The 26,765-nt window shown below is 39.5% G+C and overlaps 1 protein-coding gene across 2 annotated transcripts in view; it reads left to right on the forward strand.

Moving 5' to 3' along the window:
- Positions 1 to 118: 118 nt before the first annotated feature.
- The window catches only part of WASL (WASP like actin nucleation promoting factor), a 47,465-nt gene continuing 20,818 nt past the window's right edge, over positions 119 to 26,765 (forward strand). Inside the window, exon 1 of one of the 2 annotated variants that reach the window (XM_075208929.1) lies at positions 119 to 389. In XM_075208929.1, coding sequence (XP_075065030.1) covers positions 270 to 389 — 120 coding nt within the window. In that variant the 5' untranslated portion in view covers positions 119 to 269. The remainder of the gene's footprint in view (positions 390 to 26,765) is intronic. The other variant, XM_075208930.1, reaches the window with a different exon arrangement.

The following is a 26,765-nucleotide window of genomic DNA, read 5'->3' on the forward strand; positions in this document are numbered from 1 at the left end:
GAAACTACAGACACTTTTGTAATACAGTATAATACGTATTTAATTCTCTAGTGCGCAGAGCTGCTGGCGTACTATACTGCACGCGTGCGTGTAGCCTCCGTTGTCGGGAGCGAGCACGCCGGCCCGCTGACCCAGCCAGGGAGGAAGCCCCGACTCCGGATCCTCCCACAACACGACGACAGGCGCCCGGGACATGGAGCGGCCCTGATTCTCCACTCAGAGCACAGGGACGGTGAAGCCATCCACAGGGAAGCTGTGGACCCGCAAACATGAGTAACAACAGGACAGCGAGCAACAGACAAAGCAAGCGGACCACCAATAGCGGCTCAATCCTGCTCACTCCGCAGGAGAATGAGACTCTGTACGGCTACCTGGGCAAGAAGTGTGTGGTGAGTGCACCGGGCCTAGTCAGCTGTCCTAACCGATCATCTGAATGTATGGATTGTGCCTGGTAAACACAGGCCCTTGTGTGTAAGCCATCTATATCTGTAGTAACGCCTATATGTCTGTGTAATCTATGTATTTATCTGTAGCTGTCATACTAAGTCACTACTTTGTGACAAGTAATAGAAATTATGTTTGAATTAATTACTCTCTTACTCTGTGTACATAGGGTAGGATAGTCACTTTCTCCTGACAGCTGATCCTCGCAGTGTGTATGGAAATGACTTGTCAGTGTACACCTGATTTACAATGTATACCCCCTCCCCTCTCAGCACACTCTAGTATTACAGTATACAGATATGCCATCCAATCGTGTGGCTATTTGGAATTGTGTATAGTATGTTGTCCCCGTTGTTTTATATGAATGATGTTCTTGGGCATTTTATACAAACTTCTGTTTATAGATAGGGTAGGTTCACCTGTCATTATGTAGGCTTCAGATCTGTATATGTAATAGGCACAGACACCATTGATCCTTTCCCAGTTTTGGTAATGCTTGAGTTTATAAAAGCTCCTGGGATCAATATGACAATATTTTGAGTGCATTATTTTAATAAAAAACAAGCTAGACTATTGAAATTGCTACTTGAATGGAGTATAGCAGGGTTTGACAATTTTGATTTGCATGGTTACATATTTTGGAAACAAGTAATTGCCATTTCCCCTCTGTATTGTATTTTAATATGATTTGGTTGCCAAAGCAAAATGGCAATTATTGTAGTGTGAGTTATTCTGAAATGTTGTATACATGATTTCCCAAGAGATTTGGTATATAAATTAAGTGCATGACGCATCAGGTATTGCTCAGATTTGTTGATACTAGTTGCATAACTGTGTTTTCACTGCTGTATATATGGTTCTGCTTGTATGCCAAAAGTTGGTATTCTATGGTGAATTTATAGAACTAATCTATTTAAAAAATTGTGCAAGAACTTGTTTAAATTGTTTTGTTATGATTCAAGAGTAAATATTTCCATTTCCTCTTCCTTATACTATATTCTTTCATTTGCTTGTGAAAATGTGATTGTTTTTTAATGTCACTATAATTTAAAAGAAAAAAAGTATGATGAGGTAATGGTGTTTATTGACCATGGAACTTTAGAGTTTGTAGAAACATGTTTAAATATGTACTTTGACCTCCAGCATACACAGATCTAGCCTCTACAGCACACATCTGGTAAAATAGACAATCGGTTGAAAATATACTTTATATTTTGCACTTGGAACATCCCTTTGACAATTTTCTGGGGCCCATTGCTGTATTTGTGAATATCTAAATGGATAATATGAGAAATGTGGATAATGTGAACATATTAAAACATCATTAGATATAAATACCATCATAAAAGTTTTCTATGAATGTTTAATTGCAGTAATATTATCTGATGGTACCTTTTTAATGTTGCAATTAATGGTGACACATAGGAAAGGAGCCTGACTGACTTTTTGTGTCTGTACATGCTTAACCTCAGTGATTGAAGGAAATATGGGAATTGCTATATTATTTTAGTAATTTGTGTGTTTTCTTCAAAATAGCATGTCTTTGAAGCAATGAGATTCTTTGATATTTTATTTCTTTGTTTTGTGTTTTTATTGATTGGTGTATTTGCTTAAGGCTGGGTACACACTAAAGGTGTTTCACCCGATTATTGTGCTATACACGCGATAAACTACTGTTAGGTGCGATATTGCATTAATGTTCACGCTCTAATGATCATGTTTTGTCGTTCCTGAGCACATCTTTTTATTTGATTCTATAAACAATGGAACAATGTTGGGCAAATTCTGAAGTGTGTATGCTCTCATGACTAGCAGTGTAGGCAGATTTCTATAGAGTCTATAGAGTCATGATCGTTTTGATGGTTATGACAGATGAAGAGCAGAGATCTGAAGGTAAATCTTGTAAAACACCTATAGTGTGCACATGAATTGGCATGATGATCAGGACTTTCAGTCATTGGTAAAATTGTTAACGATATCGTATTGGCAGTAATTTTCTGTAGTGTCCCCAATCTTATTCTAAATATGATCATTACATGTAATGGGTTCATTAGTTTGTATTTGGCATTCAGTACAGTTTCTATCCAGTTTCCGGCGGTGTGAAATTGCACATGCCATTATTCCCATGAACTCTTCCATGTGCTCTCTGCAGTTCATTGGATGCAGTAATCATGCTTCAGCATCATTGGCTTGTTTCCTGTACAACATGAAGTATTTTTTCTTTTAGCCCTCTTATCCACATCACAGCAAACCGTTAATCACAGAAAGTTTATTTAAAATTGGCTCTGCTTTAATTCTTGTTCATTAAACATACAAAGCAATTTAGAAGACCCACTAAACCTAATAATATAAGATGTGTTATATTAAAGCTCTACTTATAACTTTCTCTATATCTACCTATTTATCTAGATCTAGTGTGACTTAATAAGTTCAAAGGTTGCAGCCGTTATATACACTCAGTGGCCGCTTTATTAGGTACACCTGCTTGTTAGTGCAAATATCTAATTAGCCAATCATGTGGCAGCAACTGGGTGCATAAAAGCATGCACACATTTTCAAGAGGTTTGGATGTTCAGACTAAACACCAGAATGGAGAAGAAATGTGATTTGAAGTGATTTTAACCATGAAATTATTGTTGGTGCCTGATAGGTCGGTTTATGTATCTCTGAAACTGCTGATCTCCTGGGATTTTCATGCATGATAATCTGGAGAGTTTACAGAGAATGGTGGGCAAAACAAAAAATAAAACATGCAGTTCTGTGGGCGAAAATGACTTGTTAATAAGAGAGAGAGGTCAGAGGAGAATGGCCAGACTGGTTCAAGCTGTCAGAACGGGGACTGTAACTCAAATAACCATTCATGAAAGACAGCTGTATGCAGGAGAGAATCTCTGAATGCACAGCGTGACAAACCTTGAAGTGGATGGGCAGCAGCAGCAGAAGACCACACCAGGTCCACTCCTGTCAGCTAAGAACAGGAAACAGAGGCTACTGTGGTCATACTCTCACCAAAACTGTTTTGTCTGATCTGAGCAATGTTTTCTTGGCACACATTAGGCCATTTAATATAAATTGAGCATCATTTAAATGCTGCAGCTTATCTGAGTTTTATCGCTGACCATGTGCATCCCTTTATGGCCACAGCCTACCTATCTACTCATTGCTACTTCCAGCAGGTAATGCTCCATGTCACAAAACACACGTCATCTCAAGCTGGTACCACGGACATTCCAATGGGTTCAGTGTGTGTTAATGGCCTGCACAGTTACCAGATCGAAATCCAATAGAGCACCGTTGAGTTGTGGTGGAACGGAATATTCACAGTATGAAAGTGCAGTAGTCAAATTTGTAACAACTGCATGATGCTATCATGTCAACATGGACCAGAAACTCTAAGGAATGTTTCTAGTACCTTGTTGAATCCATGCCACAAAGAAGTCAGCCTGTTCTCGGGACAAAGAGCGGTCCTACCCTGTACTAGAAAGGTTAACCCAATAAAGTGTCCACTGAGTGTATATTATTTGAAGATTGACGATGTAATCGTTCCCATATTTGGCACTCTGTTCACTTATGCTGTTCGCATTTGAATGAAAATATTGGTTATTCTTTTAACCATTTCCAGCAAAAGGAAACTGATTGCTGTGTCCTACAATAGGAATACAAACAAGAAGTCTGCTCTGCATAGAAAAACAAATTTCTGCTCCCAATTCCAACTTTACCACAGATATCACACAATTATTATTATGTTTTATTTATGAGGCACCATAAAGTGTCCACAGTGCCATACATAGAGCATGGGACAACAGTATAGGCATACACGACAGTACAAATACACAGTGCAATAGGTACAAAAATGACAAACTCAGCAGAGAACAGGTGCACACAATGAATGTTTGTGAGTTCAGTGCTGAAAATGGTCAGATGAAGCACCATCACTGTGTTCCCGACAAATAGAGAAGTCTGAGCCAGCATTTTACAACACTGTCACCCAGGTGTCAATTGAGTTACAAGAATGGTGATGTATCCCACCTGCTCAATTCTAGACTTTGGTAGACTAAATTCCATGGCACATAATGATGGCACATAGTGGTCCAATGCCAGGAGTGACTTTATATTGGTTTTTCCTTTTTTTGTACACTATCTGTATATGTTTGAGCATGGGTGAGTATTATATAGACTGAACAAAGTTCATTGTACATAAATGCCTTTTTTTTTTTTTTTTAAATCTTTATTTACTATCTAATCTGCCCTGTGTGTAATGGTTTATTTTTTTTAACGAGGTATGCGTAAATACTTAAATGAGGCAAACAATCTACAGTACCATTGCTGCTAACAGGACTGGTTTATTATCCAAATTAGTGACCAGTATGTGGGATGTTCTTAGCTTAAAATGTCACAATGCAGTGTGTAGCTTGACTTTTCTTCAAGGATTGTTAGGATGTTGCTTTTTTAATGCTTATAATGCTTTCTTTTTTTTTCTTCGTTGCAATACTAAGTTTCCGGCATGTGAGACTTATTATCTGTCAGCCTCCTGACATACCTGATGGCTAGCTCATTGCTGCTTTAAAGCTGGAAACTTTACCATCTCCCTAAAGTTTCGTTTTTCTCAGTTCATAACCAGGAAACAGCAGCTGTGAACTGTGTACTTACCTGCTTTAGTCTGGATCTCCCATTAAATTAAATTTCATTTTTGGCTCCTATAGTGCTGCAAAGACTATTGATGTATAAAGTAAAAGAATGTTGTTTTTTTGCCAAATTGAGAGATTAATTTCCCTGATTTCACTAAGGAGAAAATGTATGGAAAACCGGTATATGATTTGCGATACCTGAGCACAAAATTTCTGTGTACTTTTTCCTTTGTTCTGTTTTCACATGTATGGACACAGAACTATATCTAGCAAAAAACAGCTATCCTTATTTCATCATCCTATTCCTCTATGCATAACTGTTTCTGTTCCACAGCCAGAGCAATGTAACAAATTTAATTTAAATTTAATTTTGCATGTATCCATAGCATTGCAGGTTATACAGGTATTTATGGCAGTTGATGTATTAAAATTACATGTACTGATATGTCTGATTACATGTGGATACAATGGGAAAATAAATGTGACAATAGTTGAAGTTGACCTGTGACATCTGTACAGTGGCTGTATCTATTTTGTGGACTGCACTAATGTGCAACTTGACAATTTGCAAATAACCATTGGCGTATATATAGTGCCAACTAGACTCTAGGGCAGTGATGGGCAAACTACGGCCCACGGGCCAGATCCGGCCCACTTAGAGGTTCTATCCGGGCCGCCAATATTTAAAAAAAAAATCATTAAAATATGCATACAATTATTAGGGCCGACCCTGTGTGTCAGAACCTTCATTTTTATGCCTTCCCAGCTATTTCCTCCATTACACTTCATCCTCCTTCCTAAAAGAACACTTCGTATGTCAATCACTCAAACACCTGCCCGCCCCCTAATGGCTGAAAGTCATGTGAGAAGAGATATGATGGGCCATATACTAAGGCGGATTTCGATTGGCTGCTGTGTTGTCAGTTAGTGGCTCACCAGAAAGACGGATCTGCAACAACCTGCTGAAATAAGTGCTGTGTCTGTACAATCGCTGCACTTAGAGGTAACACTGCTATATAACACCCTCCTGTCCCATTCAAAAAATTTGTATTATATATTTCGATATTTGAGTTTTTTAATAAATTATATTGGCCCGCCTAAAGTTTTTCTTTTTTATTTGGCCCACTCCTGAAAAAGTTTGGCCATCACTGCTCTAGGGTGTTTGATGTTACCATGGTAATCCAGTTTCTATCTCTCAACATGGCAGCCTAGGCTCGCTCACATAGCTGCCTGTGTCCATTCTCGTTGTTGTTTATTTCTTTTATGGCTTCACAAAATTCTGCAGCCCCATATGGTGGGCAGCATAGTATAAAGACATAGAGGACCAACAGGCAGAATACAAAATAATTGGATGCAATATACCTGACATTCAATAAGCATAAATGCAATAGACAGGGAATAAGCATAATAGTGTATATAAGAAATATGGTTTGGGCCGTTACAATCTCATGTTGAGCGTTGGTCACATGACTTGCACGCAGTAAAACAATTCAACTCTTCACCCTGGCGCCTGCTCTAAGTCACTTGGAAGGTAGTTTGCTTCAGTGGGAGGCATTGAGCTCAGCAACATCAGCACGCGATTTTCTTGTGCTGGATATTTTTTTTTCACTTGCTGACAACCACTAAGAAAGGGTGCCAATTGCATGATTGTATCCATGTATTCCTGTGAGAGGATTGTATTCCTCTCAAAAAACCTCAACCTTCTGGCAATAACAGAAACATGGCTTATGCAATCAGACACTGCCTCACCTGCAGCACTTTCACATGGTGGCCTCCATCTCACCCACACCTCCAGACCTGAAGGCAGACAAGGAGGTGGGGTTGGACTACTTCTCTCCCCACAGTGCACATACACAGTTCTACCAAATGTCCCATCACTCACGTTCACATCTTTTGAAGTACATGCTATTCGCATTTTTAATCCATTCTCCCTACGTGTTGCGGTGATCTATCGTCCCCCTGGAGCACACCAACAATTTATTGAGGATTTCGCTGCATGGCTCCCTCACTTCTTATCTTCAGACATCCCCACCATCATCATGGGTGACTTCAACATCCCCATTGATAACCCACCTTCCAAAGCTGCTTCCAAACTACTCTCTCTAACATCCTCACTTGACCTCTCCCAGTGGATTGAATCATCTACTCATAAGGATGGCCACTGCCTTGATCTTGTTTTCTCTAGACTATGCTCAGTTTCTAATTTTATTAATACACCCTTCCCCCTCTCGGATCATCACCTTATCAGCTACACTCTCACCCCCACTGCTCTAACCTCTCTACTGTCTGACTCAACCAAGCCTCCTCATACTCGTAGAAATCTTAATTCTATTAATCTTCAACAATTTTCCACCTCTCTCCAACACCTTCTCTCCCCTATCTCTACATTCTCATCCCCTGAGATGGCAGTACCTCATTTTCACCTAACCTTAGCAACGGCCCTTGATCAAGTGGCTCCAGCGACACTTCATACTACACGTCGACTTCGATGTCAACCGTGGCACACCAAAGCAACACGAAATCTTCAAAAACTGTCCCGTAAAGCAGAACGTCACTGGCGTAAATCTCGAAGCTCTAATGACTTCTTCACATATACTTCTGTCTACCACTCCTATCGAAATGCTCTGGACACTGCAAAACAAACATACTTTCAATCTCTTATCTATGCTCATACTTCTAACCCCAAACGCCTTTTCAATACATTTAATCATCTTCTCAATCCTCCCACCCCGAACCCTCCATCTACTATCAGTGCTCAGGATCTTGCTTCCTACTTCAAGGACAAGATTGACAAGATCAGACTAGAAATGGTATCCTCTTCCTCAACAAGCCATCAGCTCATTTCCTTCCCACTACCCTCTGACACCCTTTCTTCATTTGACCCCACAAATGAAGAGGAAATTTCTACGCTCTTCTTATCTTCCTACTCTACCTCCTGTCCTCTTGATCCTATTCCCTCGCAAATTGGTAGATCCCTGTCTTCTGTGCTCATTTCACCTCTAACTCAAATCTGTAATCTCTCACTCTCTACTGGCATCTTTCCATCACTATACAAGCATGCAGTGATTACTCCTATTCTAAAAAAACAAAACTCAGACCCAAACTCTCTCTCAAATTACCGTCCCATCTCTCAGCTCCCTTGCCCCTCCAAGCTTCTAGAGAGACTTGCCTACACTCGCCTCACACGCTTTCTTTCCGCAAACAACCTGTTGGATCCTCTTCAGTCTGGCTTTCGTTCTCAACACTCCACAGAGACTGCGCTGACCAAGGTTGTTAATGATCTGATCACTGCTAAGACTGAACGCCATTACTCTCTCCTAATTCTCCTTGATCTCTCGGCTGCATTTGACACCGTTGACCACTCTCTTCTCATACAAACGCTGCAATCCCTAGGTCTTCAAGACACAGTTCTATCCTGGTTCTCATCTTACCTCTCTAATCGCTCTTTCACTGTTAATTTCTCTGGAGCCACCTCTGCTCCGCTTCCCCTATCAGTTGGAGTACCACAAGGCTCGGTGCTAGGTCCTCTGCTGTTCTCTATCTATACCGCTTCTCTTGGAAATCTAATAAGTTCCTTTGGCTTTCAGTATCATCTCTATGCGGATGATACCCAAATCTATCTATCCTCTCCTGATATCTCGACATCTGTGTTGTCCCGTGTAACTGACTGTCTTTCTGCCATTTCATCTTGGATGGCCTCTCGTCAACTCAAACTTAATCTTTCTAAAACAGAGTTAATAATATTCCCACCCGCCAACAAGAGCATACCTGACATTTCTATCTCTGTTGATAACATGACCATAAATCCCACCCCACAAGCTCGCTGCCTAGGTGTAATCCTTGATTCACGCCTATCCTTTGTTCCCCACATTGACTCTATATCTAAATCATGCTACATACATCTAAAGAACATTTCCATAATTCACACATATCTCACACAAGACACTGCTAAAACCTTAATTCATGCACTAATCATCTCCCGCATTGACTATTGCAATTCCCTCCTTACTGGTCTTCCCAAAAACAGACTCAAACCCCTAAAATCTATTTTACATGCTTCGGCAAGACTGATTTTCCTTGCAAATAGCTATTCCTCTGTTGAATCACTCTGTATGTCTCTACACTGGCTGCCTGTCTTCTACCGAATCCAATATAAAATACTTTTACTAACCTACAAGGCCATCAACAAAGCTGCACCAACATACATCTCCTCTCTTGTCTCAAAATATCTCCCAACTCGGCAACTCCGTTCTGCAAAAGATCTGCGTCTCTCATCCACCCTCATTACATCCTCCCATTCCCGGTTACAGGACTTTTTTCGGGCTGCACCCACTCTATGGAACTCTCTCCCTCGCACAATAAGACTCTCCTCTGTTCTACAAACTTTCAAGCGTTCTCTGAAAACCTACCTATTCAGACAAGCTTATAATATTCCTCAACCACCATCTTAACCTCACTACCTTTAGCCTGTTACACAATTTCACACAAGACAACTACCCCCGGAATAACATTGTTGTGTGACAGGATCATTTAGCTTATGAGTCACCCTACCTTTGCAGTCTGGCTGGGCCAAGATGCAAAATGTATACTTAACCTCATGTGTCAATCTCCCATTGTCCCATAGATTGTAAGCTTGCGAGCAGGGCCTTCTCACCTCTTTGTCTGTTTTACCCAGTTTGTTTATTAGTTTATTACGTTTGTCCCCAATTGTAAAGCGCTACGGAATATGTTGGCGCTATATAAATAAATGATGATGATGATGATGATGCATATCAGCATCATAGTTGATACCTCAGTCACTGGGGAGCATTTTCAGTAGCCATAGTGATGTTAACCCATTTTCATAATTTAGCGATGCGTCCATTTCACCTGTAATTAATTAATTCTAGCTATTTATTCTTTTTGTAGTTTCTTTTGCTAACCAATTGAAAAAGTATTTTTTATTATACTGCCATCCACTAGAGAAAAACAGCCAAATATTTTAAAATCTGGTTATAAGCAATCTCAGAAAATTCAATTGACATTAGTTTGCCTGTTTTCTCCTAAGTTCGAGGGATGCCAAAAGTGTACTTTTAATCCAGGTTTTAGAATTGATATGTTTTTTTTTTTTTTTTTTTTATTCTTTCTAGGCAAGGTTCCAGGGCTGCCTTCAAGAGGAGGTCCTTGGTTATTTGTCACTCCTGTCCTTTTCCTTTACAAACAGCGTTCAAATTTTAATTTTGGATCTGTCAACTGTTGACAGCTGCGGTCTAGAGATGGGGTTCAGCGGTGGTTCGTGCAACACAGTGATCCACTAGGTCTTCAGACTTAACATTCATATGTAGTGTGGCACTGCCATATGTGTATTTTAAAAGAACAGGGCTATTGTGCTCCTGATAAACTTTCTGTGATCTCAAACTAAGCATTCTGCCAGACTCCTCATTGGCTATGAGTGATCACATGAGATTAGTGTCACAGGATCTTAAACCCATGTGAACAGTTTATTGATGTAAAGCCTAAGGCATTATAGAAGAAAGTTCAAGAGATACCAAGGAGAGGTAGAGTTTTATAGCTGAATGGTGTTGTATAACATGATTTTTCAAAACTGCAAGACACTAACTACTTGCTGATCACCCACTGTATTAGTATTTTGGAGCTGTGACGTCTTAAAAGTACACTGCTGGGGTTTTTTTTGGAATAGAAATAATTCATATTCTAGACCTTAATGTTATCTGTGCAGGCTATGAGTAAACTTAGGGAGGGACATATTCAATTAGGTTCGGCAATCACGATTACACGAGGCTGCGCGTGTAAAGTGACAATACGCTGCCGCAACATCGTGGATTTTCCTTTGCAACGCTGTGGGGTGCACACGGAAATCCGCAATGTTGCAATAACAGGTCAGTGAGAGCGCGTATTAGCGATGATTAGACCTAATTGAATCTGCCCCAGGTTATGTCTGCTAAAGCTCTCCCTGATCGGTCACATTTTTTTCTGTCAAACAAGATGTTGTATTGTGACAGGATTATTACACCTCAGTTAGATTGACCAAAGGATTTCTGAAAAGTAAGTGCAGTTCCATGGCTCTAAGTGGTGAGCTCTACAAGTAGCCTTATAATGCATAGGACTGGCCATTCAGCCCATGTTCCCACTCCACTAAAGCTGTGTTCCGTTCAGCAGAACAAAATGCAGCGCAAAACAAAATTTAACAAAGGTATCATAGCCCCCCATGCTGATTGTAAAGTCGTTCACACCTCCAATCGGTGGTCAGCACAGTGTGAATGCTTGATGGAGTGTAAATTCAGATGCACCTCAAGCAGAGGGGCAATATGGACTGAATGCTCCTGTGTACTTCATGTACTTTCACTATGACCATCAAAGAAACTTTGGAAATAGTGGTCAGTAGACAGAATGAATTCCTTAATATTTACATTAGTCAAATCAAAGGAGAATAAATAGAAACAGGAGAATAGTCCATTTAAAATGGACATAAAATAATGAATGCTGAAACTGAGACTGGGGATCCAGAGAGAGTGTCAAGAACAAGTTTTAAAATAAATGCTATGTGCTGCTTTCTCATTTAAAGAGCACATTCTTGCCTCTAAACCAAGGCTTCACTGCTGCTGCTTGTGATTTGTTGCTATTTGTTTCTAAGCTAAACATTCCATGGCTGTGATGATTTGATTGCTCCCTACACTTTCTTGTCTAATTAAATAGCATTATATAAAATGTATGAGACTTCTATATTCATTGCACACTAGTCTGCAAACACTATAATGCATATTTATTAAAAATAATATAAAAGTGGTTTCCCCAAGTGATTTTTCAAGTATTTGCATTGTCTGAATGTTTGTCACCATAACAGGTTTCCAAATCATCTTATCTAGAGATCTATATAAATAAACTCCTACATTGGTTCCACAAATGTATACTTATTTTTTTAATTTTATAATAGCGTTCACTCTCGGTATTGTTTCCCATATTTTTACAGTTTTCATTAAATTTTGTAACCGAAAATCTGCCAAGGCTCATTCACATGCATGAATAAGTGAATTGTTTATAAGAAATAAATTTCAAATAAATTCATTGAATACTTCACAAATGAATACACACACAATACAAAACAAATTAAAATATTTTTTTAAAATGAAATGTGTAGGCATGTATTTAAGTTGATGTAAATGGGCCCATGGGCTTGTATTAAATGTTATGAACTGTGTTCCAAACTTTTGTACATCACGCGTGATATCGGCAGTGTGGGTAGATGCTGTATACGTAAGTAGCCAAATTCGACAGGATTTTGCCATTTAATGCTGGGATCTTTTCTGATGTCACTGGGGCATATTGATTCTTTTAGAAGGTGGTGGTACACATGGGATAATCTCAAACATCTATAGTGTTATTTACCAACATGTCAAATAATAATCTCATAAATTTCGACTGGATAACCAAGCATGGAGTAATTTGTGGGCAAACTGCCTGTACTATCTGCAGACACAGAGCATGAGTGACCAGCATAATACATAGCTCAAAAGCATAACAAGTTTCTTAATTTCATTCTTGGTTTTTAATACACAAACGCAAAACTAAATGCAAAACAACTAAGGCTATGTGTGTGTGTCTTGAATGATACACAGGTGCGAAAAATGTAAACTTGTTTTGGCAGACTAGGCCTGTTGATGTGCTGTTGGGAGTTGTTGATATAAAGTTATGTTGGTCACCATATGTTTTGTTACAGTTTTTAATGTCTATGTAGCTGGAGCACCGTTTGTGATTATGTATGGAGAGGTATGTGCGCTGATAAGAAATACTTTTTAAGTTTTCTCTTGTTAAACAATACCAGAAGCATATTAACAGAAAGATAAATATGATTGTAACCTTTTGTTCTATTAAGAGTTTTCAACCTGAACTAATTCAATGAGGAAATCTTACAAATAGCATTTCTTTTACCATGTTGTGGAATTTATTTTTTAATGTACTTCCAATATAATTGAGTAGTGTGAGAGGCTTTTAAGAATATAAAAAAAAAGATAGAAAATATATATTTTCAGTAAATTGACCTGGGACAACTGAAGTATTTATGCTTTAAATTTGTCAAGTAGGCAATCTGGCCCATTTCTTTGCCAAATGTTGTCATTTTTAACCACCTGTAGACTGAAGGGTATTTACTCCTCCAGTACCAGACCAATTGTCGAAATCTTATTTCTTAGTCGAAATATATACATTTAATAATATAAATTCTCCTTTTCTTTTATTTTTTTTTTATTTTTTTTTCTTTTCAGAAAAGAGACTTTTATTTTCTCTTATTATAATGAATATCTCTGTATTGTTTGGCCATTAGTTTATAGAAAAGGAAAAAATATACTTTTCTATTGAGTGTCGGTGAGCTAATGACCTGCTAGACTTCAATGGAGAGAGATCTCGATCTCTCTCTCTCTCTCTCTCTCTCTCTCTCTCTCTCTCTCTCTCTCTCTCTCTCTCTCTCTCTCTCTCTCTCTCTCTCTCTCTCTCTCTCTCTTCTCCCCCCCCCCCCCCCCCCCCCAGTAGAGATGCTCGGTTTTCGGGAAACCGAGCCCACCCAAACATATCTGAGCTGAGCCCTTGGGACTAAAACGAGGCAAAACATCATTGTCGGATCTCGTGAGTGTTGGATTCTATAAGTACCGCCCTCAACGGAGATCCGGTGCCATTTCACAGAGAGAGACAGAAGGAGTAGCAGGGTTGTTGGCAGTCTCCAGTGCTGAAAGGTGGAGAGGTGGCAGTGTTCAGTGCTGAAACAGAAATTTAAATAGGGTTGGCAGTGTTAAGTCTCTAGCCACATTGTACTGTGAAACAAGAGGGGTGGCAGTCTTCTTGTTACTTTCCAGTCTGTCATGATGATACTAATCCCTCTACGTCGTGTGCTAAAGCTTATGTTCAAGTGCATAATGGTTTCAAGTCGGGGAAACAAGCATGTAAAAAAAAAAAAAAAAAGCTTTTACCTTTTCTAAAGAAAAAGAAACCTCTCTAATACAGCTGAAAGTTTACTGTAGAAAAAACATAAAATTGCCAAAATGCCATTCTACCCAAAATATAAACAAGCATACCAGCATCAACTAGCTCCCTTCTCTCAGCTTGATTCCAGCACCTGTAACCTACATTGTCCTCATCCTCACCCTCATCAGTGTGTACATCATCCTCACACAGTACTAGTTCATCCCCGCTGGAATCCACCATCACAGAAATATGTGTACTTTGATGTAATTGCTGGTAATGGCCTTCCTCATGGAATTTGTAGTTCATTTTACCGCAGAGCTGTCACAATTTTTGGGAAATTCTTTTAGACCAGAGCAGATGTCAAAATGTTGTGCAGACTCATCTGCATCACCACTGGGTGTCTTGGGAAAGCTACGTTTTTTTTCCTAGCAGTAGTTGCCAGAGAAACTGAAGAGGGAGATGTTATGTCATGTACCACTTGATCTGTCAGCTTTTTGCATCTCTTGAGATCTGGGTCAGTTGGAAAGAAAGAGAAGACATAGCTCTTAAACCTAGGATCAAGCACAGTCGCCAAAATGTAGTGATCCAATTTGAAGATGTTGATAACTCTTGGATCCTGGCAAAGCGAATAAAGTACTTGATCTACAAGTCCAACGTAGTTAGCGGAATTGATTTTTTTCATTTCCTCCTTTAATTTCTCTAGCTGCTTTTCCAAAAGTGTAATTAGGGGAATCACTTGACTCAAGCTAACAGTGTCTGCACTCTCTTCACAGGTGACTACTTAGAGTGGTTTCAGTACCTTGCACAACATGAAAAGTATTCTCCACTCCACTGGACTAAAGTACATTCCCCTCAAATGCTAGTCTTCTTGCATCTGCTTGCATTCTTTTACATGCTTTTGCAAAATGCTGAAAATTACCCTAAATATTTCGGGACACAGACATGTCACTGTCATTTTTTAAAAAACTCTGTGCCACAAAGTTGATTGTGTGAGCAAAACAGGGAATGTGATGGAATTCCCCCTGCTGTAATGCTCTAACAATATTGGTGGTACAATGTTTGTTTGTTTTTTTTGTTTTTTTTACAAAGCATTGTAGATTGTACCGCTGGTACACCCGCCGCCTCCTTAAATAACCGCCGTAATAGCAGGAATGAGTGTCTTGCTCTTTACTGACGTCATTTGGGCGGACGGCCTCTTGATGCGTCACATTTGTCTCTAGTCTCTTTTCCAAGCTGTCGGGGGGAAAACTGTCTCTTAGCCCTCCATCGGTGTTCTCATATAGGCCTAATTGGTGTTGGGGTTTTGGTTCTTGTAATTTAGTACCCACTCCCCAGTAAAAGATCTTCAGTAAACTCACAATTGGTCATCATCAGATTTTCTTTACAATCCAGACTGAGAAGATAAACAATGGGTTCATTGTGGATAATCTTGCACAGTGTAGAAAGTTCCACTGTGCTATGAGCCACTGCTTTCAGTCTTGGGAATGGGCAGAACAGTGCATCGCTTGGCCTCATAGCGAATTTTTAGTAAGGACCTGGGAATGCCGCTTTAGTCTCCTGAGCCCCTGCTCTACACTCTTGGGAAGGTCTCTTTCGAGCATGTGTGAGTACGACGAATGTGCAGTAAAGCTCCCTTTCACTATACCAGGCGGACCACACACTTGTCGTCCTGTTCTATTGGGAATGAGTCCAGTCTGCCGAACGCTGGGATTGGTTAAGGAATTTTTGGAGGCATGGCATTCTGTGAGATTTTATTTAAATCTACATGTAGTACATGTGTTAGAATCCCCATTGAAATGAACAGGGAAAGATTCAGGTCCATTTGTGTTTTGGATGCATTCGCAAACTCATGCGAATGTGTTCTGTGCATATCAAACACATAGGGCCTGACAATGAGTTGCACACACAAATTGCGTATTTCAGCTTAAGATGCTTCCAGCACTTCATCTACATCATATGCGCTATATTCACAGCAGGCATACTTAAACCTACATATGCAAACGCAGAACCTGGTCATAATTAAAGTAAAACTTTTATAATTGTTTTTTTTATCATTGTATATTATATATCATGTAATTGTATATTTTTATCATTTGTTTTCATGGCAAAAAATGCGTTCATTAGACTTTATGCAATACTTTCTTTTTGAGGCAAATGCAAAGCCAATAGGTAACTCCAAAAACTGCCTATACAGATGCAAGTTTTCTTGTGAGCCAATGCTCCTATTTATATAATCAGATATTTCACCAATTTCAGTATACACCGTAATCAAATATTTTTAAGTACTTTGCTGATCTTTGCTTAAATCCATAAGTCCAAATGGTTTCAAAATGAACAAGATGTCACACACACACGGGAACAACAAATAGACTTGTAGTGCTTGTACCTTATGTTGAATTATTAACATCAGTAGTACATGGGGAGTATGTATGACATCAGTCCACGATTTTGACATATACTAATCAGTGGGTCTTTTTGTGGGGAAGGGGGATAAATAGATGAAATAATGAAACCACAGCAATCAAATATTAAATATTTTATTTAATAAAACAATTTTTTTACACAGCACAAGTTTCTTTTCTTTTTCATGGTGCAGTCATAAAATAGGGAAAACCAGACAACCTGGCAATAGTTACTTTTATGCAATTATCCACCCCCAAATCAAATCTGCATCTTCTCTCAAAAATAGGTTACCACGTGTTTATAAGGATGGTTTGACAAAACTGTTGGGCCAGGAATAAAGTTAATTGGTAAAATACCTATGAAAATAAATTAAGGTTGTCCCCACCAGAGTGGAGATGTAAGTGGGTGAACCATGGATTGTTTTTGCCTGGGGATGTAGGGTGAATGGGGGAAATCTGGGAAAAAAGTTATATTATGCAGTTACTGCATGGTGCAAAATTCTTTATGTTGGGAGTAAGGGAAGACAGCAGACTTCTTTTTATATGGGTTTAGGAAACCTTAATTTTGTATAGGTATGTAACACCAATGCCAAATGTTGTTGTTCAGAGCAGGCCCCATGGTGCTGTGTGTTTGATATGGGTGGCACTTTTTTTTTTTTTTTTTTTCTTAATCCGAGAAAAAAAAACCTTTTTTTGTAGAATTTTTACTTTATTTATGAATCTTACTTTTACATTTTATTTTACTAGCAAGTAGTGCAGTAGGACCTTTTCCAATAGCATCATTAGGTCACTTGTAAGCCATCATAACACTATTAAAAGTCTTATTGCTGGGATGGAGGAGTCATCTGGCTTGCTATGGGCAACACATTTTTTTTTTTTTTACTTTGCACTAGTTTTTATCATTGTGCACCGTGTATAATCTATTAAAATAGAGATGTTCTAGGAAAATTGCAGTTGTGTGTGATTGTCTTGAATATAGCACAAATATTGGGCTGTCTTTTCAATCTGAGAGCAGAGTCCTATTTTTTTTGTGTATTAGGTTAGTTTACTAATTGGATATTATTGCTCAAACACTTCCAATATAACAATGATTACTTGGCACAGCCCTTGATTTAAAGTTAAACTTGTCTATGTTAAAAAGCTTGTGCTTGTTCTTACTAACCATATGCCTGCAGTCCAGTTCAGATTGATATCTTACTAAAGAGAAATGGAGAAACCAGTTTTGTCACATACCTGTCTGTGACTAAGGGGAATTGACTCTCGGAGCATTTTGCATTGTGCTTTATAGCAGTCTCCCAGTCTACTGCCCCCTACATCTCCAACCTCCTCTCCATTCACACTCCTGCCCGCTCCCTGCGCTCGGCCAATGACCGTCGTTTCTCCTCCACTCTAATCACCTCTTCCCATTCCAGAATCCAAGACTTCTCCCGAGCAGCCCCCCTTCACTGGAATGACCTCCCTCGCTCCGTCCGTCTCTCTCCCACTCTAAGCTCCTTCAAACGGGTACTAAAAACCCACCTGTTCCTCAAAGCCTACCATCCTTCCTCCTAACCCACTCTCCCCTCCCTCCTCCCGTCCCCTCTTCTCTCCTTTACATCATCTGGCCCCCTTTGTACCTGAGTCTTGTTCACCCTCCCTTAGGATGTAAGCTCATTCGAGCAGGCCCCTCTTACCTCCTGTGTCCTTACCTACTCTTCTGCTCCGTCTTTTCTGCATCAGCCTGCTTGGAGCTTCCGAAGTTTTGGTATTTTTGTTTACTGCTCAGTAATATTTTACCCTGTACTGTCTATTGTTTGTGCATTGTACGGCACTGCGGAACTCTTGTGGCGCCTAACAAATAAAGGATAATAATAATAGCAAGGGTTGACAGATGTGTATATCAAGAGTCAGCCAGTCAAATATAAGATCTTTTAACAAGCCAGGCAAGGTTTGTGTCCAGACATAGATAGAAATGAGTGCATTCATTCTTGCATTTTTGTGTAGGCAAAGAGTTGCAAAGCAAGCAATACATCTTTGTGTCTTACTTCATGTTCCTCATTTAAATGAGCTTGTTAACCTTTATACTGCACTGCTGTAAGCTAGAAATTTGCTCAGTTAAATTGCTGTTGTACACTTTGAGCCTGTCTGCAATTCTGCTTTCTTATTCCCAGTTTTTTTCACCAAGGAATTAATTAGTCAGCTACTACAATACATCCAGAAAATAGGTGACTTCCAACATCGATAGACATAACCTTCCTTGGGAACATATTACAAACAATTATACTTAATAGCCACTTTATATAATGTAGTAAACCTCTTACCCAGAGCAGATGTGTTACAATGTATCCCACCAGCACTCCCCTCGAAAACTCCCTCTGCACACGCAACAGCATCAACAAAATCCCGCTGTTAACATGTAGCTAATCATGGAAGCTTACTCTGCGACTTCATAAGACCGGACATCTATGTCAGGGCAACCCCTATCATCAAACATGTAAATATAAATAACATAAACAATTGATGTATTTGGCTATATACAAGGGAAATAATTGTGAAGCTCATCAAGGCTGTGCTCATCAGCGCAAGCAGAAACACAGCAGACATGTATCCAATAGATGCATTAGCAAGTCAAGCAACAGATAGTGCGAGACTAAGCAGTGTGTGCACTTAATGAGACCATTTGTCTGCTTCATGTGTACACATCAGGCAAGTATATAGGAGTAAATAGTTTATATTGTAAATATACTGGTGCGCAAAAAGTCGGCAACCTAGATAAACAATGGTATAGGATTATACAGCAGCCTGGATGAAACACTGCATCGTGGTGAAAAGCCTATATTGTTGCCTCAAATTATCCATCAATAGTAAAGACTCGTGTGTATGTGTATATATGTGTGTGTGTGTGTGTGTGTATGTGTGTATATATATATATATATATATATATATATATATATATATATATATATATATATATATATATATATATACTCACACACACATATAGTATGTGATCCTCTGTATGTTTTAGAAGATGCATGGCTTGCAATATATAGGACTACATTGGGGTGCTTATAATGTCCCGTATTTATTGCATCACTTCCGTCAAGACACAGAAGGAATGTACTTGACTAGTCAGCATTCACAACAGGAAATAAGTATTTTTATTTTTCTCCCTTAGGGAGTAAAGATATTGGAATTTTAGATTCCTCTGCACCATGTACAGAGTTCATGCGCACACAAACCATTATCTCTAATTTACTGACTTAGCACAAGAACTTTATTTGCCTGCAAGTAGTAAAACTCTTTGCTCTTTTCTTATCCTATTACTGCTAAACAGAGAGAGATTTCTAATTTTCTTTAATTTCACTGTGGGAATGCATTAATTATAAATATTAAGGGTCATATGTAAGTTATAGTTTGATTCCCGATCATGGCCTTATCTGTGTGGAGTTTGTACTCGCCGTGTTTGCGTCTGTTTCCATCCACACTCCACAAACATACTAGTAGGCTGCTATTAAATTGACTTTAGTTTCTCTCAGACTGTGCGTGTGTATGTTAAGGAATTTAGACTGTAAGCTCCAATGGGGCAGAAACTGATATGAGAGAGTTTTCTGCACAGCGCTGCAGTTAGTGGTGCTATATAAATACACTATATGGACAAAAGTATTTGGACGCTTGACCATTACACCAACAGGGACTGTAATAACATTGTATTCAAATACATATACTTTAATATGACGTTGGTCCCCCTTTTTGCAGTGATAACAGCTTCTACTCTTTTGGAAAATAAGTGAAAACTGTGTAAAGTTGTGTCCATTCATTCTGTAGAGCATTTATGAGGTCAGGCACTGATGTTGCACAAGAAGGCCTGGCTCGCAATCTCCATTCCAGTTCATCCCAAAGGGGTTGAGGTCAGGGCTCTGTGCGGGCCAGTCAAGTTCTTCCACACCAAACTCAGCAAACCATGTCTTTGCAGTCCTTGCTATGTGCAGTGGGGCACTGTCATTTTGGAATAGAAAAGGGTCTTCCCCAAACTGTTGCCACAAAGTTGGAAGCCTAGCATTGTCCAAAATTACTAGGTATGCTGAAGCATTAAGAATGCCCTTCACTGGAGATAAGGGCCCTAGCACAAACCCTAAAAAACAGCCCAATACCATTATCCCTCCTCCACCAAACTTCACAGTTGGCATAATAGTCAGGCAGGTAACATTCTCCCGGCATCTGCCTCACCCAGACTCTCCTTTCTGACTGCCAAACAGACAAGGGTGATTCGTCATTCTACAGAACACGTTTCCACTGCTCCACAGTCCAGTATTGGTGTGCTTTACACCACTCTATCCACACTTGGTGATGTGAGTCTTGCATGCAGCAGCTCACCCATAGAAAACAATTCAATTAAGCTCCTGCTGCACAGTTTTTTGTGTTAACATTAATGTCCGTGGAAGTTCGGAATTCTTCAGCTATGGAAAACGGGATATACAGAAAAAGAAAATGGACCAAATCCCAGACTTTCAGGATAAGGCAAACATTACATTACAGACAGGATCAAAATAACATGTCAATATTAATACATATGTTAATGGAGAGAGCAAACATGGGAAAAGACCAAATTTGAACAAACTTCATTCTGTTGCACACTCCGTGCCAGATAGAGGAGGGGGTAGGTTTGGGAGAGGAAAGAAAAAAGAGGAGGGAAAGGGTTTGTTAGTATAGGGAAAAATAGCAGAGGGATAAGTAGAGAAGAATAGAGAGACTGTGTTCTCGAGACTCATAATGGGGGTGTTACATTAAGAGATACGTTGCGAAGAGGCAAAATAGTCTTGCCACAAATGCCATGTCGAGAGGAATTGGTTTGGACGATCATTTAATATACTAGTCATATGTTCTATGTTCTATGTTATATCTGCCAAACACTCGGAATTAGCGCAGAGATAGTGGGGCATTCAGCTTGCTTCCAATTTCTAGCTATTGGACATCTAGCGGCAGTAAGAATGTGGCTTGGGAGTTTCCAAGTAAGTTTATGATTGTCAGGGGTGGGATGAGGGAGAAGAAAATAAGACTGATGAAACGGACCCCTTACACTAGTTATTTCATGAATAGTCTGCCACTGCTTGCCAAAAAGGAATCATTTTAGGACAGCTCCACTAAATGTGGGACAGTGAACCCAGATAACGACAATTACGTCAGCAAATATCTGCGGCTGATGGATAAATAGTTTTCCGCCTGGAAGGGACCAAATACCACTGAAATAAAAGTTTATAATTTCCTTTATCTGAGGGCAGATTATACCTCAGCCATATCTTATCCTTATCCTATCATATTTTTAGCACCATGTGCATAAGTTGCCAGCACACGCATTTCACTTGAAAAACTGAAAATTGGTCTGGGTATGAAGCTACGAGAAGCTTTGGGTCTTTAAGTTGTGGAAGGTATTTGGAATGGTATTTGATGTACTGGTGTCCTTCAACTTTGAAGTCAGAAATTGGAATTTTCAGAGTGTTTGTAATTATGGTAAATCATCCAGTTGTTGTCCTCAAGCCAGTGCTTGAGCACACATAATAATGGGTATCTCAGTTTGCTTTAAACAAGCATACTGCCACAGTCAGGTTTCTGGCTTGCTTGTGGTGTGTGTGTGTGTGTGTGTGTGTGTGTGTGTGTGTGTGGAATTGCAGAGGTTAATGCAGCAACTACATATGAATACAGTAGTAATAAGCTATATACCGTATACATAATCTCTAGATGGGATTTAAGAGCGAGTACAGCAGGGATGTGAAGGCGTAGCAGTCAGCAGCTGAAAAAGGAAGTGTTCTAGATATACCTTAAAAAAAAAAATGTCTGGGTCAAAATAAGGTGAGTGAGAGGTTAGTAATTTGATCTGATTTTCAGAATGATTTAACAGTACTGAAGTAGTGGTACAGATTAGGTGGTGGCCAAGAGAGAGGGAATAGGCCAACTCTAATGCAGGATGAGACTATCTTGGCGTATGTTATATCTACCAATAGCCAACCTTGTGAGTGCTGTTGTATATGCATTGATGATGGCACCGTTGTTTCTTTTATAATTGACGCTTTGTTGAGTATTTCAGGCTTTTATCGTTTGCTCTAATTGGAATTGTTCTGAACTTTACTTTTGGCAGTTGCTTGCAAAGTACTGGTGTCAACATTGTGAAGGGAATAATGAAAACTATTTCAAGCATCCTATCTACATTACCAAAACAGAGCATTTGGTATTTTCTCAGTGGGTTTTGTATAATATGCAGTTGTGGAAGTGGGAAGAGCTTGTAGACTATGTAAAGTCTTCCTACACGTTACCGCCTTCCAGTACTGTGGCTTTTGCATGCCTGCCTATTAACACCTTCACATCTGAAGAGACCAGATATATACAATTGGGCATTAACCATGTGTGGATTGTTAACTACTTATATTTATTTTTAGTATCATCTTTTAATCAGCAAATTTTCTATTTACAGTTTACATCTAGAAGGTTGTTCTGCCTGTATTCAGACAGGATCAGGAACAAGTACGCTTGCAAGAAAAATTGCAGCAAAAATATTTAGTACAGGACATACGTGTTGGCTACATTTACAACTTTACAATACAGTATAATTTTTAAAGGACCTCTAAACACTACAACTATTATTTTATATGAGCTATACTAGTGATATGGTCAGGCTTTCTATTCATGTCTTTCCCTTGCAAAATGCATGGTGATCAACATTAGAGTTTTGTTGACTACTCTAGTCAGTGTTCCTGCCAGTTCACTTTTTTAAAAAAAAAAGCTAATAAGCTAAGCTTTGCTTAGAAGTGAAAATACAGACAATGACTTGTGCCACTCTGGAATAACTTTGATTTTTTTAACCCAAGGCAATGTTTGTCCTGCTTTCTACTCTGAGAGAGGTATTGGGATGGTCCTAGATATTGTGGATTCTGGCCACTATATCCCATTGGCTACGCTGGAAAAACAATTTCAGCCTCTTTGAATATCTATAGGTGAAACACTTTAACACTCTTCCAAAACCCAACATAAATAGGTCACTGATTCTGTTCGAGTCTCTGTGTGCACAATCCACTCCCAAAAGTCGTCATTTCAATTCTCTGCAACCTACTCATTACAGCCAAACAAACAGTTATCCGGAAACATGAAACTAATTGTGACTTTGATCTGGGCAGACCACTGGAGGGGGACACCTGGACCACAGTGTGTTAGAGTCCTCGGTCCCGTCCCCCCTGCCTAGTCAAGGAGAATGTCTATAAAGTATTTTATACATAGAGCCTGGTTCCCACAAGGTTAAAGAGGATTTATGGTATTTTGTCCACATCTGGTGGTCCTGCCCTATGATTGGTCAGTTTTGGGACATTGTAGACACCCTTGTCAGCGACATTACTAAGGTCTCCATCTATAAATAAATCCTAATAGATGCTCATGGTTTTAACTTATTGGGTCCCCCCTAGACTAAACAAACACTCTGATAAACTTTCAGTACAAATCCGCAGTGAGGCCAGATACTTGGTCGCAAAACACTGAAAACGTCCAGATCCTCCTTCCAGCAGCTTTTCAATAAAATATGGTACTTGTGACCATGAAAAATATTTCTGCATACTTTTAATAAGAGAATCGCAAATTTGATGTGATTGGTTCATCTATAACAGTCTCCCAGGGCTTTTCAGACCTCTTTCTATATAGTTAAGCGTTTGATTTTGAAGCAAACTAACAGTTTAATATCCCTGCTGCATACAATGGCTTCTATTCCCTCATAATAAATCTCCCATCCCCACTCGCAATACACATCCCTTTAGGTTCATTACAAATTTCACGTATCAACAAGCACTTGTTGTTACTCCAAATAGTCATGTTTATCTGGTGGCTTGTTTATCTATTTGTATGACTATTACTACTCTGGTAATTGTTACTGCTTTTTGTATTGTGTTTAGAAACATAAATAATATTCTTACAAAAAATAGATGAGAGAATACACTTGTATTGAAATCCCACTGTAAACGCTAAGGTAGTAATGCAATACAATAAAGTTAATCTGCATGATCCAAAATAACTTCCACCTGCTTCAGCAAGAAACCCTGCTGGGAAAATACTCTTTCTAAGCTGGAGGCCATCTTTGATTGGAGTCAGCTATTCAAGGGAGTGTTCACAGAGCTAACCCTGCAATGCCTGCATTCCTTCCACTTTCTGTGCAAAGGAGGGGCGGGTAGCAGGACTGATCTCTGAGGCTTTTTCTGGTGTGTTACTGCAATGTTATAACAGCCTGATGCTTTAAGACAGGCCTGTCCAACTTGCGGCCCTCCAGGTGTTGTGAAACTACAAGTCCCAGCATGCTTTGCCAGTAGACAACCTGTTGATAGCTGGAAGGGCATGCTGGGACTTGTAGTTTCACAACATCTGGAGGGCCGCAGGTTGGACAGGCCTGCTTTAAGATGTCAGTAGAGCTGGTTTTAGCATTAGGTTCAGTAGGCCTGTAAAGCACATATGTCAAAGCATTTATACTGCAAAGAAAAATGACTACTGAGTTTTACAGAGGCAGGAAAATGTTAAGCTAACTTTGTTTGAGGAACATAATGTATCTGCCAAGTGAACTGTCTAGGTCCCTAAAATCTGCTTTGTGACAGGATTGGATGGTTATGGGATGTTAATGGAAGATGTTACGTTGGCCAATGCATAGGGAAGGTCTTAAGTTGCTAAATGTTTTGTGCTAATGGTTTTCTATGTTGTAATTTCACTATTGAATGGAAAGCTGTTATTGCCTGCTTTCTGTGTGTCTACTGTGAGACCACCGTTTATCTTGCCTGCAAGATGGGTTTTCCATTATTACTCCCAATGCTAGTTACTTTTTCTCAGAAGCTGGCTTCAGGCACCAAATTCACCATTTTAACAGCTAACTGGAGATATACCAAGTGACTGCTCACCTGTCAAAATAATGTTGCAAGCTCATGCAGCCAACTTCTATGATCACTGGACATCTGGTGTGTAAATAAATGCTGCTTCCTAAAATTATAACCAACTTATTTGTGAGGAATTCTACGAGTCATCAGAAGACATATTTACAGAGGCTTTGTAGGATAACTTTTATTACCATTTGTGGCATGGAGAGTTGATCTCTCATTAGACTGCAGTCAGAAGTTGTTGCTTGGTTTTGTATTTATTTACACTAAAGGATAATGGCAATCTGGAAATGTATGTCAGCCAACAAAATGAAAAACTACATCACGTAAACCTGCTGTAGGCAGCATTTTATGTATGGACTTCCCTACCAGCTGTATTGTTCGTGCTGCCTGCAGGTGCATTTGCTGCCATTTTTTCCTTAACAGAATACTTATGTGAAATATAATAAAAACAGATGAGAAAAACTCCATTTAAGAGCAGAATGTGTGTATATCCTGATGCAGGTAATTTAGAGTGGCTCACACTGTAATTTGATTTATTTGCCCATCTGGTCAATTTAGTAGTGGACTTATCCGTTGTAATTGTGAGTTACACATTTCATTATCAGGTTTTGTCTTTGTAAAATTATAGATATAACTTGCTTGTGAAAATGTACGGTTCACAATTCATCGAATAGGACTAGCAGAAAACCTGCATGAAAAATGTTATAGCATACAGTTTAATATAGTGAATTGGAATAAGAAGCATGTCTCCTGCATCCTACTAGTTCTGATGGATGCTAGTTGAAAAGAATAGATCATACTTGCCAACTCTCCCTGAAATAGGGATGATCTCCCTCACTCTCTGTGGCATTCTCCCTGATGCTGAGCCAGTACAAGACGTTGTTGGCTTTGTCATCTGTGGCATGATGACACAGTAAAGAAATTGTGTCCTATGTCCATGTATTGATACCTATGGAGGTGGCCATTTTCATGGAGACCAAGATTTAATCAGACTGACAGGTAAAACAACATGACTTCAGTAATGGAGACAGAAATGTAAAAGACACTTCAGTCTGGAGAGACTCATTAGCTGCTTTTCTTTAACACATAGTTGCCTACTCACCCGGAATGTCTGGCAGACTCCCGGATTTCTGGGAGACCTCCCGGAAGAGCAAGGCAGCCTCCCAGTTCTCGCCCCCGCAATAGATAAGTGGTGGGGGGACGGGTCTTAATCTTGCATCATCTTGGCGAAAATGATGCGGTACGTCAAGCGCCGCCCCCGCACACCACCTTCCCCCGGGATCTCCCTGAAGCCAACGAGGAAAAGTTGGCAAGTACCACCTTTAAAAGGGTGCTACCAGATCTATGGGTCCTAATAGTCTGGCAAATGTATGTATGACCACTTAATAACGTTATTTATGACTATAACCGTCAACCAATGCTTCCCAAAGGTAGTTTTGGTTTAACCTAAGAAATATAAT

Source organism: Mixophyes fleayi, chromosome 4 (genome assembly GCF_038048845.1).
Source record: "Mixophyes fleayi isolate aMixFle1 chromosome 4, aMixFle1.hap1, whole genome shotgun sequence".
NCBI lineage: Eukaryota > Metazoa > Chordata > Amphibia > Anura > Limnodynastidae > Mixophyes > Mixophyes fleayi.